General features: G+C 46.7%; 1 protein-coding gene across 8 annotated transcripts in view; it reads left to right on the forward strand.

Annotated features, from left to right (window-relative positions):
- The window catches only part of AUTS2 (activator of transcription and developmental regulator AUTS2), a 675,677-nt gene that overhangs the window by 613,116 nt on the left and 45,385 nt on the right, over positions 1-17,176 (forward strand). For all 8 annotated transcript variants that reach the window (XM_077312657.1, XM_077312656.1, XM_077312658.1 and 5 more), the window contains one exon: positions 2,068-2,116. In XM_077312657.1, coding sequence (XP_077168772.1) covers positions 2,068-2,116 — 49 coding nt within the window. The remainder of the gene's footprint in view (positions 1-2,067; positions 2,117-17,176) is intronic.

A 17,176-nucleotide genomic window follows, 5' to 3' on the forward strand; every position in this document is an offset into this window, starting at 1 on the left:
TCGTGCACGGTGGATTAAAATACAGTTAGCCTTCATTCACTTGGTTGAAGACAAAAACTCTTCCGTGACTAATGGTTCATTTTCCAGCCATAGGAAGTTTTGATTAAAAATTTCAGTAAACGTCACTATCAATATGATGTCAGGGCATTGCCCCCATCACAAAATTGCCCATTTGCAAAAGCGAGGAAATGATGCATCTTTAACAGCTGGAGTGTCCGTGATTCTGTGAAATTCAAAATGCGTCGTAGAAATTCTGCATAGCATATCGTCTGCACAATTCCCATGGTCTGAATTTGGAAGCTTACATCTGAAGTCATTATATACCCATACCAAAAGTGTGATGGCCTTAAATATAAGAAAAATCCTCCTTTAAAAAGCTTTCACACACATAAAATTTGTGGATGCGGGATTATTTTGTACATAATTATATAACTGTGGTGTATGTGTGAATTTAAGACGAACGTCGCTTTCTCATGTTGCCATACATATGAGGAAAATGTCTAGTCTTCATTGCAATTATGTTTGTATGTCCTTAAGGTATTCAATACCCTGCTCTCATTTTTTCAAAAATGGTTCTCGTGTTCATCATTGGAAGCACATCTGTGTTTGAAAACCAGGTTCCCAATCATATGTTGCATGCATCCAAATGGTGTGAATTTAATTCTGATTTCCAATTCATGCCACAGTTCTGATGCTGTCCAAAGCGACCAATTGAGGTGTTACCTTCATTCATACAGTTAGTGTTGACTTCGGTCACTCTTAGTCATTATATTCCCCGCTTGAATTCATAGAGAAATCATAGACCTGGATGTAATATATAAATCTGAATGTGGTTGGTCCGTTGTTTCCAAAGAGACTTCCATGCCAGAAGATGAGTAATTTTTACGCACAATGGAAAATTATGTTTTTTTCAGGGGTTTTAGGTGGGTGAAGAACACCTTGAAGGATATGTCTTAGAGATATTAAAGTTGGATCGCTGTTGGCACAACAAAGTTTCAGGAAGTGTTTCTGTATAAGTAAAACTTCAGAAATACTAATAAACTGTTGCCCTTAATATCAAATTGGACATCGTGTTTGAAAAGTGGGCATCTGTGACAGACATTCTAATGTATAGGAAAATGTGTTTGTGTGGACATGTTACACAGAGATGAAAACAGCTTTTATTCCAGGTATTTTTAATAGAATCATAGAATCATAGAGTTGGAAGGGGCCACACAGGCCATCTAGTCCAACCCCTGCTCAACGCAGGATCAGCCCAAAGCATGCCAAAGCATCCAACCGTCATCTTGTTTTTGTCTGTCTTTCTGTAGCTTGGTCTGCTCAGGTCTCTTCTCATAATGGATGCTCACTCAAATGTGAATTGTCAAGGCTGAGATATTCCAGTGGAGTTAATGAAATGCAGGAAGCTGTCTTCAAAGGAATGGGTGGCAGGGGGGAGTTGTTGGAGAAAGCTGAAAAATGGTGTGAGATTGTATATGAGAATTATCTGGCTTTTTGACCTTTTATTTGGTCTTGAAGCTCACTGCGGGTGGTGGTGGGTTGGTCTCCCTCACTTAGCTTAGCCTGTCTTGCAGGGGTGTTGTGAAAATAGGATAACCCCACACCTGCCGCCTCGAGCTGCATAGGATGGGGGCATAAACGTTGCAATGAGTGTTCTTTCTGTTGGGCTGCAATTGTGGTTGAGACTGCTCATAGTACATTGCAAAAGAATTATATTTTTGCATGTTGCCTGTATTTTGAATGAGGAACCCTCCCAGAACCGAGCCACACATGTCTGTGCTATGCTGTCCTCCATGACTACTAGCGCATAGACTTGCAGGGTCTAGACACGGCTAAATAGCACCATCTTCTGGACATTTGGAATACCGGTTGCACATTTCTCTCTTTTTGCGCCTTTGGGAAAATGACAGGTACTTCCCCTCCAGCTTTGATTTGGAATCACTGCACTTTTGCTCCTGAAGCTTTAACGCGTTTTTGATCTTGTCCTTATAAGCCTGTTATATCACTGAATCAGTGACAGCCGATCACGGTCTAATCTGTGACTCTTTTTCCATTGGTTTCCCTTAGGCTTCTGATGCCAGTTCGGAGAAATTGTTCAACACCGTTGCCAATAAAGGTAAGCGTGTAAACCCCCCTCCCCAAACACTCTCCCACCGCCACCATTTCATCCATCACGTCTCCCCAACGCACCCAGCTCACATCCGTAACCGCCGATTTCCGTGCTTCCATCAGCCGGTCCTTCCGTTTGGTCTCGCAAGCAATTCGGCAGGAAGGACGATACGAGCCCCTCATTCAAAAACAAAAACGAAACTCTTGTGAATTATTTGAAGTCTTCCAGGCCTGAATTAATTGGTGGATTCGTGATATTTGGTCACAGCCTCGAATCTCGTTCTCGTAAAGATTTCCACTTGGAACTCACTTAAAGAAGTCGCCGGCGTTCGGAGTGTTTTAAATGTGATCGCGCCTCATTGGTTTGGGCCATAGATGCTGAATTATCAAAAGCTGCTTTGCACAGCACAAGTAATTACTGTTGCCTGGCGTCTAGGGTCGGCATAGGAATGCACGTTATAGCTTGATCTGTGTGGGATGCTTCCTGTTTTTAAAGTTAATAAACTGTATATGGCGTCATAATTAAAATACACGTTCTCTCTTTACGCCCGTTCAAATGGCCATAGGTGGGTATATGTTCATAGCAACCACAGCTAGCTATTTAATGAGGCTCCATGCTCGTTTTTGGTCTTGTTTTTGCGGCTGGTGGGCGCAAGCCGGGCGAGTCTGTTTTTTCAATGGGCGATCAAAGATATTAACTCTTTATCTGCCCCATTCTTCGGTTGTTCAAAGCGCCGGTTGCATTCCGCCGCTTCTCCAAAATAGCCAAATACCCTGATTTTGTTCATTTCATTTAATGTTGCTTGTTTGTTTTTGCTTTGGGTAGTTAGTTGTTTAATGGATTGCCAGGCCATGTAAGGTGCTGCTTTAGGCCTGAAAGGTGCCTTGCCGTTTTCTGACTCAGTGTGCCTACTGTGGATAATTCACGCCGGACAGTACCTCCGGTCAACTGACGTAAAAGGTCAAGTGGACAATTTGCTAACCCAAACGGTATCTCTGTCTTTTGGAATCCTCCATTGCAGGACAGGCTTTGGTCAAAGGCCATACTGTGACAGATGACATTTCGCCTTTTGTTTTAGAAAGGTATTCCTCTCTGGGACCTTTCTGTAGTTTACCCTTTTTGCAGTCATTCGCGGTCTCGGGTGACTTTGGAAAATGCATGTGATTTGGTTGTCAGGGATTGGCTGGTGTGCTTCTAGGCAGCCCTGATCTGGATAGGCCGATCTCATCAGAGCTTGGGAGCTAAGCAGGTTTGACCTCAGTTAGTGTTTGGATGGGAGACCTCCAAGGAATACTAGGGCTGTTACACAGAGGCAGGCAATGGCAAAACAAACCCCACCTCTGAATCCTCTTGCTTTGAAAACCCTATGGGATTGCCCTAATGTGTCATAATGTGTCTTGATGCTGGTTAAAATACAATCTGTTTATTAGAAGGACCTATGGAGAGCTTGGAAATGGTGTAGGATAATGGAGGGGGGACTCGGTTCTACGCACAGCCTGATGTGCACACAGGGCTCAGTGTGACTGCAGAGGTTTCCCCTCTGAGCCATAGGTTAGTCCACTGTCGTTAGATCTGGGAAGCTAAGCAGGGTCAGCCCTGGTTGGCATTTGGATGGGAGACCACTGAAGAAGTCCAGGGTGGCCATGCAGAGGCAATCAAAAGCAAACTGCCTCGGATTGTCTCTTGCCTTGAGAATCCCACTGAGGTGGCTGTGAGTCCTCTGTGACTTCATGGCATTTTGTGCCGCCACTCTTGCAGGCACAAACTCTCATGTTTTCTTGTCCTTATGGCTTGTGCTTTGGCCATCTTCCTCATAATGCCCATGACTTCCCGAGGTGAGCTCCAGTGCTAAAAGGGCAGGCCTGACATTCACAAATTTTGGCACGGCTTATCAGCCAGTCAATATCTATGGTTGCTTCTAACTCAGTCTCCTTCTCTGAATTGGGCTGTGTGCCAGAGCATCTGCTCAACATATCCAAGGTCCCAAGGTTCAATCCCCAGCTAAAAGGATCTGTTCATGTGGAAGACCTCAGCCTGAATGCTTGATACCCTTGGGAGCCTCTGCTAGTCGGAGTAGATAATATGGACCTTGATGGACCGGTGGTCCCATCCAGCATAAAGTATCTTCATCACATAGAAGCCCAGAAGAGGGAAGAGGAAACTCCACATCTTCTGCAGAGGATGGACTGTGTTTGTGCAGAAATATCCACCGAGGTTGAAGGGTGTTGCCACTGAACAGTGGGGCCTTTTGGTAGCTTCTGCAGAGCCAAAGCAAACAGGGGAAAAAGTGGAGCTCCAAGGGAATCCTGAGTAATATCTGGTTCCTGTTTTGGTGAAAGGAAGTGTCATTTCACATCTCGTTAAATCATGTGTACATTTTTAAACTCACTTGGGTTGTTGAAATCACGGAGCTAAATATCGTCAGAAAGGTGGCCTGTGTGTTACCACTTGGGTGCTTCTTGCTGGCAGGTGTCCTTAGTTTTTTGTTTTTTGTTTTCACGTTTCCTTCTGGAGAGCAGAAGGTGTTTTGGGGATTGATTTTCTTTTCTTTTTTTCTTTTTTTCTTTTCTTTTTTGGTCTCAGCCTCTTTGTAGCCTCAGGAAAAGATGCACGGCCTGTGTGAAGCCCACTCATTAGGTCTGTGATTTCCCCTTGGTAATTACGCTGCTCCTTCTGCAATGACTTTGATGTATATTGAATTATATCTATTTTTAATTGCATAATGGAGCGCCGGTCCTGGTTGATGCATTAGCATCCTTTTGAAGTTCTGAACTGAGGGATTTCCCCCCCCCCCCCTAAAAAAGAGGGTGTTTTTTTTTGGCGGGGAGCTAAATCGAGTTATTTATCTTGGCAGACACCAATGAGGGGGCTTCTTTTGGCTGAAAAGAGGTCAAAACCAGGCAGGGCCAGGGAGGGGGGGACTTGTTTGCTCAAGTCGTTCCAGTCCTCTGAACAAAGTAGACCTGCGTCTTTATTTTGTTAATTTTGCCTTTGGAATGCCGGGAATCCTCTTCTTGAAAGGGAGATGAATTGGATTTGGAAACCGTGCCGGAGACCCTGAATCCCTAACGTGGGGCGCCTGGCGAGCAAGGAGGAGACGGTCCTTCCAGTGAAGAAGAGGGGGCACTTCTGCCCTCCCTATTCATTCTCCTCCTCCATTTCTTTTTCCCTCGAAACCATTTCCCACATTGCTGATGTTGTTTACTTACCCAAGTTGGATTGGCAGCATCTATTTACTCCTGAATGGATTTCACTTGACAGAGACCTTTTCTTCTCCGCCTTCTCTTGGTCCCCTTCTGTGGTGATTTAGTTCCCATGAAAGGATTAAGGCTCCTTTTGTGTCACCTAAAGTCAACACGGGGCCTTTCTTCACCTTTTTTCCCCTCCCCCTGCTTGGGAAGCTGTACACAGCTAAGCCTTTGAGTCAACGGTTGATGACGGTTTTGCCCCCAAATTTCCATCAAAATGGTGGCTTTCTTCTCGCCCGCCTGGCCCTCCTGAGTCTTCCCCCTTCATTCCATATGCTAATTCCTGGCGGGGCAGGCGGGGAAGGGGGGACGAGGACATGAATGACGAAGGGACCGTGTCAATAGGTGGTTCAGAAACCAGCTCTTGTTGTATTCTACTTAAGGGAATAAAAGGAAGACAGTGGGGTTTTTTGACATTTTCAGTCTTTTACATATATATACACACATATACACTGAAAACCAGACCAAATGGAAACTATTTGATCAAATTGGATTTCTGTTCATGCCATTTAATGTCAGGAAACAAGCTGGAACAAGATGCATATCCTTTGAGATAATATTGATGACTTCCAAGCAGGTGCAGAATATTATGCTATGGATATCTGGGTTGTGTTATCTTCTTCTTCTTCTTCTTCTTCTTCTTCTCCTCCTCCTCCTCCTCCTCCTCCTCCTCCTCGTCTTCTTCTTCTTCTTCTTCTTCTTCTTCTTCTTCTTCTTCTTCTTCTTCTTCTTCTTCTTCTTCCTCCTTCTCCTTCCACTGCTGGATTGAGAATTTTTGCAGTCTAAAACATTTACAATTCCCTATGTCTTTTTGTGTGACAAAAGAAGTTGTTGGCATCAGAGCTGGGCTTGGTCCAGATCTGTGAAAGATCTTTTGGCCTTACCAGTTTGCTCCTTCTAAACTTGGCATTGTAAGGCTCCAGGAAGGCCGATACCAAAATCCTGCCTAGCTACCACATAAAAATGTACCCTTTCTTGGCCATGACTGCTAGGGCTGGGTTCCCTGGACTTTCTGTTTGGGATCATCACGATTTGGGTGCCCCAAGGTAGGGAATCAGGACAGGTTGTGCAGTTGCTGTTATCAAGATAGATTCAAGTGGGTAGCCGTGTTGGTCTGAAGTAGCACGACGGAGTCCATTGGCACCTTTAAGACTAACCAAGCTCATGCCTTGAATAAATGTCCATTGTCAAACCTTTGGTACTCCTGGATGCTTTTCTGAGGGGTCCACGATTATCTATTCTACTGAAATGTGGTGTTTCCTGCTTTTTTAATTGGGGTTGGATTCCAGCTTTGTCAAGTGACTCCACTCACTGAAATCAGTAAGCTAGTGCTGAAGTCCCTATCTTAGATGAATTTTTTGAATTCGGGGAAGTCAGTGGGTCCCACCAGAAAATGGCAGCTTTGGGAAACTCTTGGGCTCTTCTGAAACACCTCTTGCTCCAGTAAACAAGGGAAGAAATCCAGGAAGAGAAACTTTTGGGGGAAGGTGGTGTTGGAGGATCGTTGGAATAGGGCAGGGATTCCCAACTGGGGTTCTGGGGAAATTGCACAGGGGCTCCCCAGGGGTTACGTGGCCTTTCCCAGAAGTTCAGAGGGCTGTTGACATCACAAGACATCACTAGAGCCCACTTCCCCTGTTGCTCTACAGGCCTCATCTCTGTCTCCCCAATAGAAAAATAGTAAATAATTGATTGTCACCATATTGGGGGTTCCTCAAACCCTGAGAAATGTTTTAGGGGTTCCTCCACAGTGCAAAGGTTGAGAAAGGCTGGATTAGAGTAATGCAGAAAATCGCTCAGACACTGTTCAAGAAGAAAATGAAACGTAATGCAATATTTGAGATCCTACTGCACTTTTTAATGAACACAAACAAGCAGCACAATTAACAATGGATGGAAAAGAGTCTGGATTCATCCCAGTTCACTGGTGCTGGAAGTGTGCTGGAGCCCACAAAAGGCCCTAACTAAAAGGCTTCACTTGTCTTATGAAAACCGATAGGGCAGGAGTAGTCAAACTGCGGCCCTCCAGATGTCCATGGACTACAATTCCCATGAGCCCCTGCCAGCGAATGCAGACCACACCTGGAGTACTGTGTGCAGTTCTGGAGGCCTCACTTCAAGAAGGACGTAGATAAAATTGAAAGGGTACAGAGGAGAGCGACAAAGATGATCTGGGGCCAAGGGACCAAGCCCTATGAAGACAGGTTGAGGGACTTGGGAATGTTCAGCCTGGAGAAAAGGAGGTTGAGAGGGGACATGATAGCCCTCTTTAAGTATTTGAAAGGTTGTCACTTGGAGGAGGGCAGGATGCTGTTTCCGTTGGCTGCAGAGGAGAGGACACGCAGTAATGGGTTTAAACTTCAAGTACAATGATATAGGCTAGATATCAGGAAAACATTTTTCACAGTCAGAGTAGTTCAGCAGTGGAATAGGCTGCCTAAAGAGGTGGTGAGCTCCCCCTCACTGGCAGTCTTCAAGCAAAGGTTGGATACACACTTTTCTTGGATGCTTTAGGATGCTTAGGGCTGATCCTGCGTTGAGCAGGGGGTTGGACTAGATGGCCTGTATGGCCCCTTCCAACTCTATGATTCTATGATTCTATGATTCTATCCCTGTGATAGGGCGTCTGCAGTCTGAGCATCTCTTGGGAGCACCTCTTCCATAACATAAATGCTAGGAGTATTAAAATAATGATCTCTAATTTTCTCTGGTCTGGTTGATATAGTCTCATTTGTCCATATAGTCTCTTCATTTGGTATGGTTTCCCATAATTTTACTTCTCATTCAGTCTTCTTTCACTACTCAGCTTGTGGAATTTTAACTGCTGATTGTAATTGTCTACATGTGAGATTTTTAAAATCAGTATTTATCTTCTTTGCCTGGGGGGGATGGGGGTTGGATCCAGGGACCCATTAGTGGGAAATGCTGGTAGATGTGGATCTCACTTACCCTTCCTTACAGGCCTTTGTAACCCCAGGATAGTTGACTCTTGTTGTCAAAGAAGCCAGGGGGACAAATACCCTTGTGGGATTGGGGACTGGAGGCTGGAGAGGGAAGTTATGAAAATGCCTTTTGTGCCTGTCCTATCAGCACTGATGGGAGAAGGAAGAGCGGTCCTTGTCTCACAACAGACACCCTGTGAGGCTGAGAAAGCTCTGAAAGAAACTGCACTGTGAGAACAGCTCTAACAGGACTGTGACTAGCCCAGAATCACCCAGCTGGCTGCCCGTGGAGGAGCTGCATGTGGACGAGTGGGGAATCAAACCCGACTCACAAGATTAGCAGCCACTGCTTTTAGCCCCTACTCCAAACTGGCTCAGTCAACCTAACCCAATGCCTGAGACAAAATACAGAGAGAACTTTATCTGCCATTCCTGAGCTATTTGGAGGTATGGGGGGGGAGAGAGAGAGAGAGAGAGAGAAATTGTAAGTCTGACCTGAAGATCCAGCATGGAAATGTGACACGTCTCACTTTTTTTTTTGTCTTGGTTCTTTTTAAAGTTTTTGGCCGGAGTGGCATGCTGCTTTCTGCAGAACAATTATGCGTGGTGTCTCTCTAGCTGAAATAAATAGTCCTTGACAGTTGAGATAGTGGACTGTAAAGCATGTGTTTATAAAATAAATAACTTGAGAGCAGTCTTAAGCTGACTGCTTACTCTTTCTGGATGAGGTTTTCCGCCTGCAAGCTACAGTTAAGTTTCTCTTTGATCAGGATCAGGCTTGGGTTGTTTGGAACATTTTTAATGTTCAGATTTGTTTACAGGAAATTCATGTAAACATTATGAATGCTTCCGCCTTAGTACAGCTGTTGGAAAGACTTTTTTTCTCTGCAAGAAAGATTTGTGGTGTGCATAAACAGAAACTTGTTGTTTTAGAACATGCTGTTGCTTTAATGCAGGTATTTCCTTCCTTCCTTCCTTCCTTCCTTCCTTTCCTTCCTTCCTTCCTTCCTTCCTTCCTTCCTTCCTTCCTTCCTTCCTTCCTTCCTTCCTTCCTTCCTTCCTTCCTTCCTTCCTTCCTTCCCTTCCCTTCCCTTCCCTTCCCTTCCCTTTCCCTTTCCCTTTCCCTTTCCCTTTCCCTTTCCCTTTCCCTTTCCCTTTCCCTTTCCCTTTCCCTTTCCCTTTCCCTTTCCTTCCTTCCTTCCTTCCTTCCTTCCTTCCTTCCTTCCTTCCTTCCTTCCTTCCTTCCTTCCTTCCTTCCTTCCTTCCTTAGTATCATGTGTTTGGTTTTGATTTTGTTTGATATCATTAAAGGTAAAGGTATCCCCTGTGCAAGCACCGAGTCATGTCTGACCCTTGGGGTGATGCCCTCTAGCGTTTTCATGGCAGACTCAATACGGGGTGGTTTGCCAGTGCCTTCCCCAGTCATGACCGTTTACCCCCCAGCAAGCTGGGTACTCATTTTACCGACCTCAAAAGGATGGAAGGATGAGTCAACCTTGAGCCGGCTGCTGGGATTGAACTCCCAGCCTCATGGGCAGAGCTTTCAGACTGCACGTCTGCTGCCTTACCACTCTGTGAGGGCAGGCTGTCTTAACCAGGGTTTCATGAAGCCCAGGCCCATCACTGGACATTTGGGGAGTGAAGGGTGGGTCAATGACCATATATGGTCAAATCTCCCAATACATTTTTTAAAAGAATATTTATAAATTATTTAACTCCCGCCCAGCTTGGTGTAGTGGTTAAGAGCTCCACATGCAATCAAACGGGCTCATCACAGTCCTGATAGAGCTGTTCTTGCAGAGCAGTAATGTCAGGGCTTTCTTGGCCTCACCTCCCTCACAGAGCGTCTGTTGTGGGGGAGAGGAAAGGAAAGGCGATTATAAGTTGCTTTGAGACTCCTTCGGGTAGAGAAAAGTGGCATCTAAGAACCAACTCTTCTTCTTCTCCAGTAATATCAGGGCTCTCTCAGCCTCCCCTCCCTCACAGGGTGTCTGTTGTGGGGAGAGGAAAGGGAAGGTGAATGTAAGCTGCTTGGAGGCTCCTTCATGTAGGGGAAAGTGGCATATAAGAACCAACTCTTCTTCTTCTTCCATTCGGGAAACCCTCCCAGGGCCATGAAGAAACCCCAGGGTTTCACTAGGCTCCAGTTGAGAAAGCCTGAGCTAGAGATATGCACACATACCCATACGTCCCCTGACCTGGATGGCCCAGGCTAGCTCAGCCTGGTGAGATTTCATCAGCTAAGCAAGGTCAGCTCCGGTTAGTACTTGGATGGGCGACCCCCAATAAAGTCCAGAGTCACAACAGGGAGGCAGGCACCAGCAGGCCACCTCTGAAAACGTCTTGCTCTGAAAACCCTCTCTAGCTTTGAAAACTCAGCTGGAGCTTGATGACACGTTCCATCGCCGCATGCACAAACGTATACACCGACAGCAAAAACATTTCTAGCAGACAGCTAGGGTCGCTGGTTGTTCCAACGACCTGCAGCCTGGTCCACCTCTGCCCGCTTGGCACTGCTGCTGGTTGGCAGACCCATCCAGAAGGGGCAAGAGGGCAGCAGCTTTCGGGGGGGGGGCTGAAGGTTGTATTTGGGAAGCAACCCACAGGTAACAGCAGGGATTCCAAGCGGGCTTCCCTCTGGGTTGGGCATGTGAGCGTCTACTCATTAACACAGGAAGCCTCACTCAGCAGCAGTCTGGAGTGGTTCAGGGTCTTGCACTGCCCATTGTCCTTTTAAAAATTCCAGGTGTTCTGTTCTGCTCAGGATGTAGGGAGGATACAATAGAGGGAACACTCAGTAGGGAAAACACCTTAGAGCAGGGGTAGTCAAGCTGTGGTCCTCCAGATGTCCATGGACTACAATCCCCATGAGCCCCTGCCAGCGATTGCTTGACTACCCCTGCCTTAGAGGGAACATTGGTCTTAAACTGTCGGATACAGCTGCCCTCTCGCTGCCAGACGAAAGCTTTATTAACTGGATATCCAGAACGGTGGCAAACCCCGTTCCCCATAGATACTAGTTAACAATCCGTCTCTCTCTCCCCCCCCCCTCCTCCAGCCTATACACCACGAAAATTCCCCCCATTGTGGGAAAGGGTTGGCAGGGTTTGTGATCCGGTTTCCGAAGGATTGGAGCCTGTTGGTTTTAGCCGAGTCAGACTAATCGGCTGCCAGCGAGCAAAATGGCAATATTGACTAATGCATAATTTTTATCGGTTCTGACGGCCGCGTTTGTTTAGGAGATTAAGCGTTATTTGAGTTTCTCAGAAGACTTATCAGACCCAAGTTGTCTCTCAGTCTGTACAATGTATAAACACCGGGAAAGCTCCGCTCAGAAGGAAAAGGGGGGGGGGACACCGATCTGTCGGGGTGCGTGCAGATGGCAGCTTATAGCGTGCCTGGTTTGGTGCTCTCATCTGAGAGCCTGAGAAAGGTCTGAAGAAGAAGCCATGGCCCAGTGGTAAAGAATCTGCTTCTTATGCGGAAGGTCCCAGGTTCAGCTCCCAGGAACTGCAGTTAAAAGGATCAGGTAGGAGGCGACATGAAAGATCTCTGTCTGAAATCCCAGAGAACTGCTGCCTATTGAGTAGAAAATACTGACCAATATTTTTTTAGGTACACGCCTGTATTAGGTAGGCCTGCCAAGACCCCAGTGGGGACAGGGGTTCCCTGTCCCAAGCTCTCCTTGCGACGTTGCGGGTGGGCAAATATGATAACATCACTTTCAGGGGAAACCTGGAAGTGAGGGCAGGTGGCTCTAGGAATGACCAGAAACTATGGTTTTACCATAGAGTTCCCAGCAATTCCTAGAGCTCCTTGCCATCATTGACAGGGTTTTTGATGAAAGTGACAGCATCATATCAGTGAGACAGCCTCCCTCCCAAGCACATCCCCATCCCCATCCCCAACCCTCCCACCAGAGCTAGAAGCTCTGGTTTTAGGCCTCAACTTGGACATGCTGCAAAATGAGAGAGGAATGAGTGGGCAGAGTGCTGAACTGGTAATATAAACTGCACTGATTCTGAAAGGTACAGGTAGTGTTGCCAGGTCCTGCTTGGTAACTGATAGGGGACAAGAGGAGTCTTACCAAAAGTGGAAGGGAGGCCCAGGCCTTGTCTCTGACCGCACGGCAGCATCACTTCCAGCGTGCACTAGAAGTAACGTCCTCCCATTTCAACGTTGCTCTGATATTTGAGCAAACACATGCCAGAGTGATGCTGGCTGTGCAAGGACATCACTTCTGGTACAAGCCGGAAGTGACATCTCCCCACATGACCTAGGCTTGCATCCTGTGCCAGTAAATCCCTCCACTGTCCAGCTGTTTGGAGGGGGGCTGGCAACCGTAGATACAGGACACGGCTTACAGTCCTCAAAATCCCCCCTACATTAGTACCAGCAAAATTGGCATAGCAGACAAAGGACCAAGCTAAAAGCTGTGTCCTTGATGTACCATGATTAGTACAGATATTTTATACGAGGAAGCAGTAAAACACAGTGAGCCTGCCTGCACTTCTATGTCCCTTTCTGCCACCTCAGTCTGCTGCATGTGTAGTCAGAGGTCTCCCATCTAAGGAATGGCCCTGCTTAGATTCTGTGATCTGATGAGACCAGGCTACACTCACCCTTACTTACTAGGTGCCAATGTGTTTATTTTATTTTCATTTATAATTTAATTTATATGCCACCCATTCCTGAAAAAGTGGGCTCAGGGCTGTTTAGATTAAAACACCCTAAGATATCATAAAAACACATTGAAGCTCCAGTAGTGCTACACCTCCTGTCAGCCATTGCCATTGCTATCCAGCCAGCCATTAGGGTGTAACCCAAGGGAAGTGGGAGAAGCATATGGGAGAGGAGATGAAGGGGCCTACATCATTCTAAGCTGCCATGACCTCAACCAGAGGCCTGGCACAAGAGTGCCACTTTCCAGGCCCTTCAGAACTTGGACAGTTCCGTCAGGGCCTGGAGCTCAACAGGTAACTCATTCCACAAGGCTGGAGCCATGGCTAAAAGGGCCCTGGCTTTGGTTGAGGCCAGGCGGGCCTCTTTGGGGCCAGGAATCAGCAGCAAGTTTGAATTCACAGAGGGGAACATATTTGGAGAAGCAGTCGCTCAGGTGTGGCCCCTCACCTCCAGTTCATAGGAATGTCAGAACTTCTGTGTGATGTTTCTGAAAGATCCCTGTCGATAGATCGTTAACCCAAGATTCAGATATGGGGGAAGTTTCAGTTCAGAAGTTATCATCATCACAGATGTAGACTTTGTTATTGTAGTTCGTCCAGCCTTCTGTTTCGGAATCTGTTCATTTTTGGCCATAGCTTTTCATGTTTGTGTGTTTGTGTGTGTGTAGTGCTTTGGAGATAGATAGAGATGGGTAGCCATATTTGTCTGCAGCATGCTAACAGCATGTGTAGCGGTTAGAGTGTTGGACCAGGAATGGAGAGACCCAGGTTTGAATCCTCTTTCTGCCATGGAAGCTTACTGGGTGACCTTGAGCCTAACCCTTCTCTCAGGGTTTGTTGTTGTTGGGGGGGTGAGAAATGGAGGAAGAGAGAATAATGTTGTAAACCGCTTTGGGTTCCAACTAGGGAGGGAAAGCAGGGTATAAATATCTAGCATAGTATAGTGATTATAAGAGCAGCGGCTTCTGATCTGGCAAGCCAGGTTTGATTCTCCAGTCGTCCACATGCAGTTGGTGACCTACATGTGGGTCACCAGAGCTTGATAGTGCTGTTCTGACCGAGCAGTCCTTAGCCTCACCTACCTCACAAGGTGTCTGTTGTGCAGAGATGAAGGGAAGGCGATTGTAGGCCACTTTGAGACTCCCTCAGGCAGTGAAAAGCAGGGTATAAAATCCAACTCTTCTTCTTCTAAATAAACCTTGCTCTTTCCACTTCAGGAGCTGGGGCAGGTCTACCTTTTCCTTCCCTCAAACTCAACCCTTTTCTTGGCCGCATCTTCCCCCTCTAGTTTCCAAGGTCAGTGGGAAAGGGTTAGCTGCCCGGAAAGGAAGACCAGGCCTAGGGCCCCAACTTTAGAGATCACAGTTGCCGGAATATGGTGACCGCTGACATTTAAAACCATCCCTGACCTTGGCAAGTGTGTGTGTTTTGGGGAGGTCAAGGTCGAATGGGGTCTTTCCGGAGCCTGGCAGGAAGTTAGCTCTGCTCCGTCTTTGCCCTAGGAAAGTGTTTCTTCCATGGGGGCAGAGAGGTACATTCCTTTGGCTCCCCACCCCCCCACCCCTTTGCTGCTTCTCAATCTGGATTCCATTCAGCCGGTTACCACTCCAATTAACTAACAATTATTTAACATTAACAGTAATTGCAGACGCCAGTTAAGCGCCTACAGATGTCAACTGTTAGCTTTTGTACCTAATCACTCAATGAAATGGAGAAAGTTCAACAAACATCAATTAGCCGAGCAATTAGTTTGAGTTAGAAAGTGCATGTTATCATGTGCGAGCTGATTCAATTTATTTTATTTTGGCAGTCAAAGGCACATTTGCCGACAAGCCGCCTTACAGTACCGAGATAAGGGAGCGCTGGTACTTTTGCGCTATTTGCACAAGGGGATCGCTAAAACCAAATTATTACAAGCCCTGGGAAACGACTGGAGGTGCCTCAGGTAGGCTTGCTCAGTTTTTGGCCTTGGACTTGCCTCTGAAAGTGGGTTCGAAATCAGGAAGGTGGGATTCCGGTGGGGCCTGTAGTACGGTGCTGGAAATTGGCCAGCGATTCAAATCCTCACGCAGTTACGAAGCTTGTTGCGTGACTTTTAATCAGCCTTTCTTTTTGACTGTTGAGAATCCCCTGAAACATTCTTCAGGCTCTGAGAAACCCCAGAAGTGGCGTGATCGTGCAGAATATAGCTGGGCTGACAGCCCTGAGCCGCCAGGGAAGGGTGGCATATAAATGTAATAAAATAGAAGAGTTGGTTTTATACCCCGCTTTTCACTGCCCAAAGGAGTCTCAAAGTGGCTTACAATCACCATCCCTTCAACAGGGAGGTGAGGCTGAAAGAGGCCTGAGTGAACTTCACTGTGAGAGTGGTAAGGTCTGAGGCCGGCCCAAGGTCACCCAGCTGGCTGCATGTGGAGGAGTGGGAATCAAACCCAGCTCACCAGATTAGTAGCTACCACTCTTAACTATGACACCACACTAGTTCTTAAGGTGTGCATTCTGCCTATGCGCAATGTTGAAGCAAGAATTTCTCTTAAAGCGACTTTCTTTTGAAAGGGAGAAGAATCTTGCCGTCTTTTATCAGAGGGCAAGTTTGACCAATGGGGTTTTGGCTCCGGCAAGAGTCACCTCCTGCTCGAAACATTCTCGGCGGTCACCCTGCCAACTAAAATCACATTATCCGTTTCCTTGTCGAGAGGGAGAAGAGGCTTTATCATTATGTCAAGCATGCTTTTGAGCGCACCAGAGCTGTGGAGAGGCAATCCGTCGCAAGGCCGGAGATCATCCAAAGCTGAATGATTGCTGCAAATAACGGATACGATTTGGAACAATTGCGGCTGATTACCAGAAGGAAGAGAAAGGATCTTTTGCGGCTCCTGCACCGCATGGGCTATAAATAAGCACCTGCATTTGGTGAGCTGTCGTGAGCAACCGATTTGCATTAGGAAACCGAAGGCAGACTGTTGTTCGGATCTCGTTCTTGGATGCGGGGGGACTGTGATGAAGTGGCAGGCTATCCAAATGCTCTGGCACATGTCAACCTGGACCATATTTGTTGATTGGCTTGATTGATTTGCCGCCACTCGCAAACTAGGCAGCTCGTGGCAATTTACCGCAATAAAAACCATAAAATTCAATAGATACATTAACAAGAATTAAACCTTATAAGTAACTAAGCATTCACTGAATATGGGTCCCCCAAGATGTTCCTGTGAGGACCCTAGCAGGAGTGGGGAATCAAATCCAATTCTCCAAATTAGAGGCTGCCGCTCTTAACCACGACACCAAGTTGGATCTCAAAGTCAGCTGTGCCTTGACAGCGCCTTTCCCCAGTTCAAGTGAGCGCCAAACGTCATTCCCCTGATTGAGAATTTTTGCTCAACTCAAAACCTTCTGTATTGCTTCCTTCCCAAGGGTTAATTAATTAAAAACCCCTCTACTTATCCCCCCTTTCCCACCCCTATGTAATTCTCTCTTTATCCTCTAAAGACTGGCAGGGAGCCAAAGGTGTCCTTTTCCTTCTCCCACTTCTCCATCTGGGTTTTTTCAACCTACACACCTTTTTTTTGTTGCTTTTGGCACCTTGAGAGCGATTCATTTGGGGACCTCATTAAACATGATGGGCCCAAAATAACTTTGGAGGGGGGAGAGGCAGAAACCTCAATCTCCCTCCTTCTCTAGCCCCCCCCCCGAGAACTGTAAGTGACAAACAAATAATTGGGTGGAACAAACCTTCAGCTTTGAGCCCTTGGGACGGGGAGAGGGAGGGGCACGAAGATCGTTTTCTGGCAGCAGCAGTAGGGAGAGTTGCACTTTGTTCCTGCTGGGTGTCAGGGCGCATAATTTGAAGAGCAGCCAGCATGCTGACATGCCGGAATGACAGCCTCAGAAAGCAAGGTCCTCGTTACGGCACATGTCGAGGCAGGCGTCCCCGGGAGATGCATGACAGGTTGTTGACATCCAGGTGCATGGTTGATATCCTAGCACAGATGTTGAGCAGAGGGGAGAGGGGGAGACCCGGGCAAACTGCTATCCCTCTTTTCTTTTCTTTTTTTGCAACTATATTAGATTACAGACACGCTTTTTGAAATAAAGAAGGAAGTGGCTACGTTTTAATATTGTTCTGCTTTGGCTTGATCCCTTTTGGAAGGGCGGCTTTCTCAACCAGGGCTTCCTGAAATCTCGGGGTTTCCT

Source organism: Paroedura picta, chromosome 15, assembly GCF_049243985.1.
Source record: "Paroedura picta isolate Pp20150507F chromosome 15, Ppicta_v3.0, whole genome shotgun sequence".
Classification (NCBI taxonomy): Eukaryota; Metazoa; Chordata; class Lepidosauria; order Squamata; family Gekkonidae; genus Paroedura; species Paroedura picta.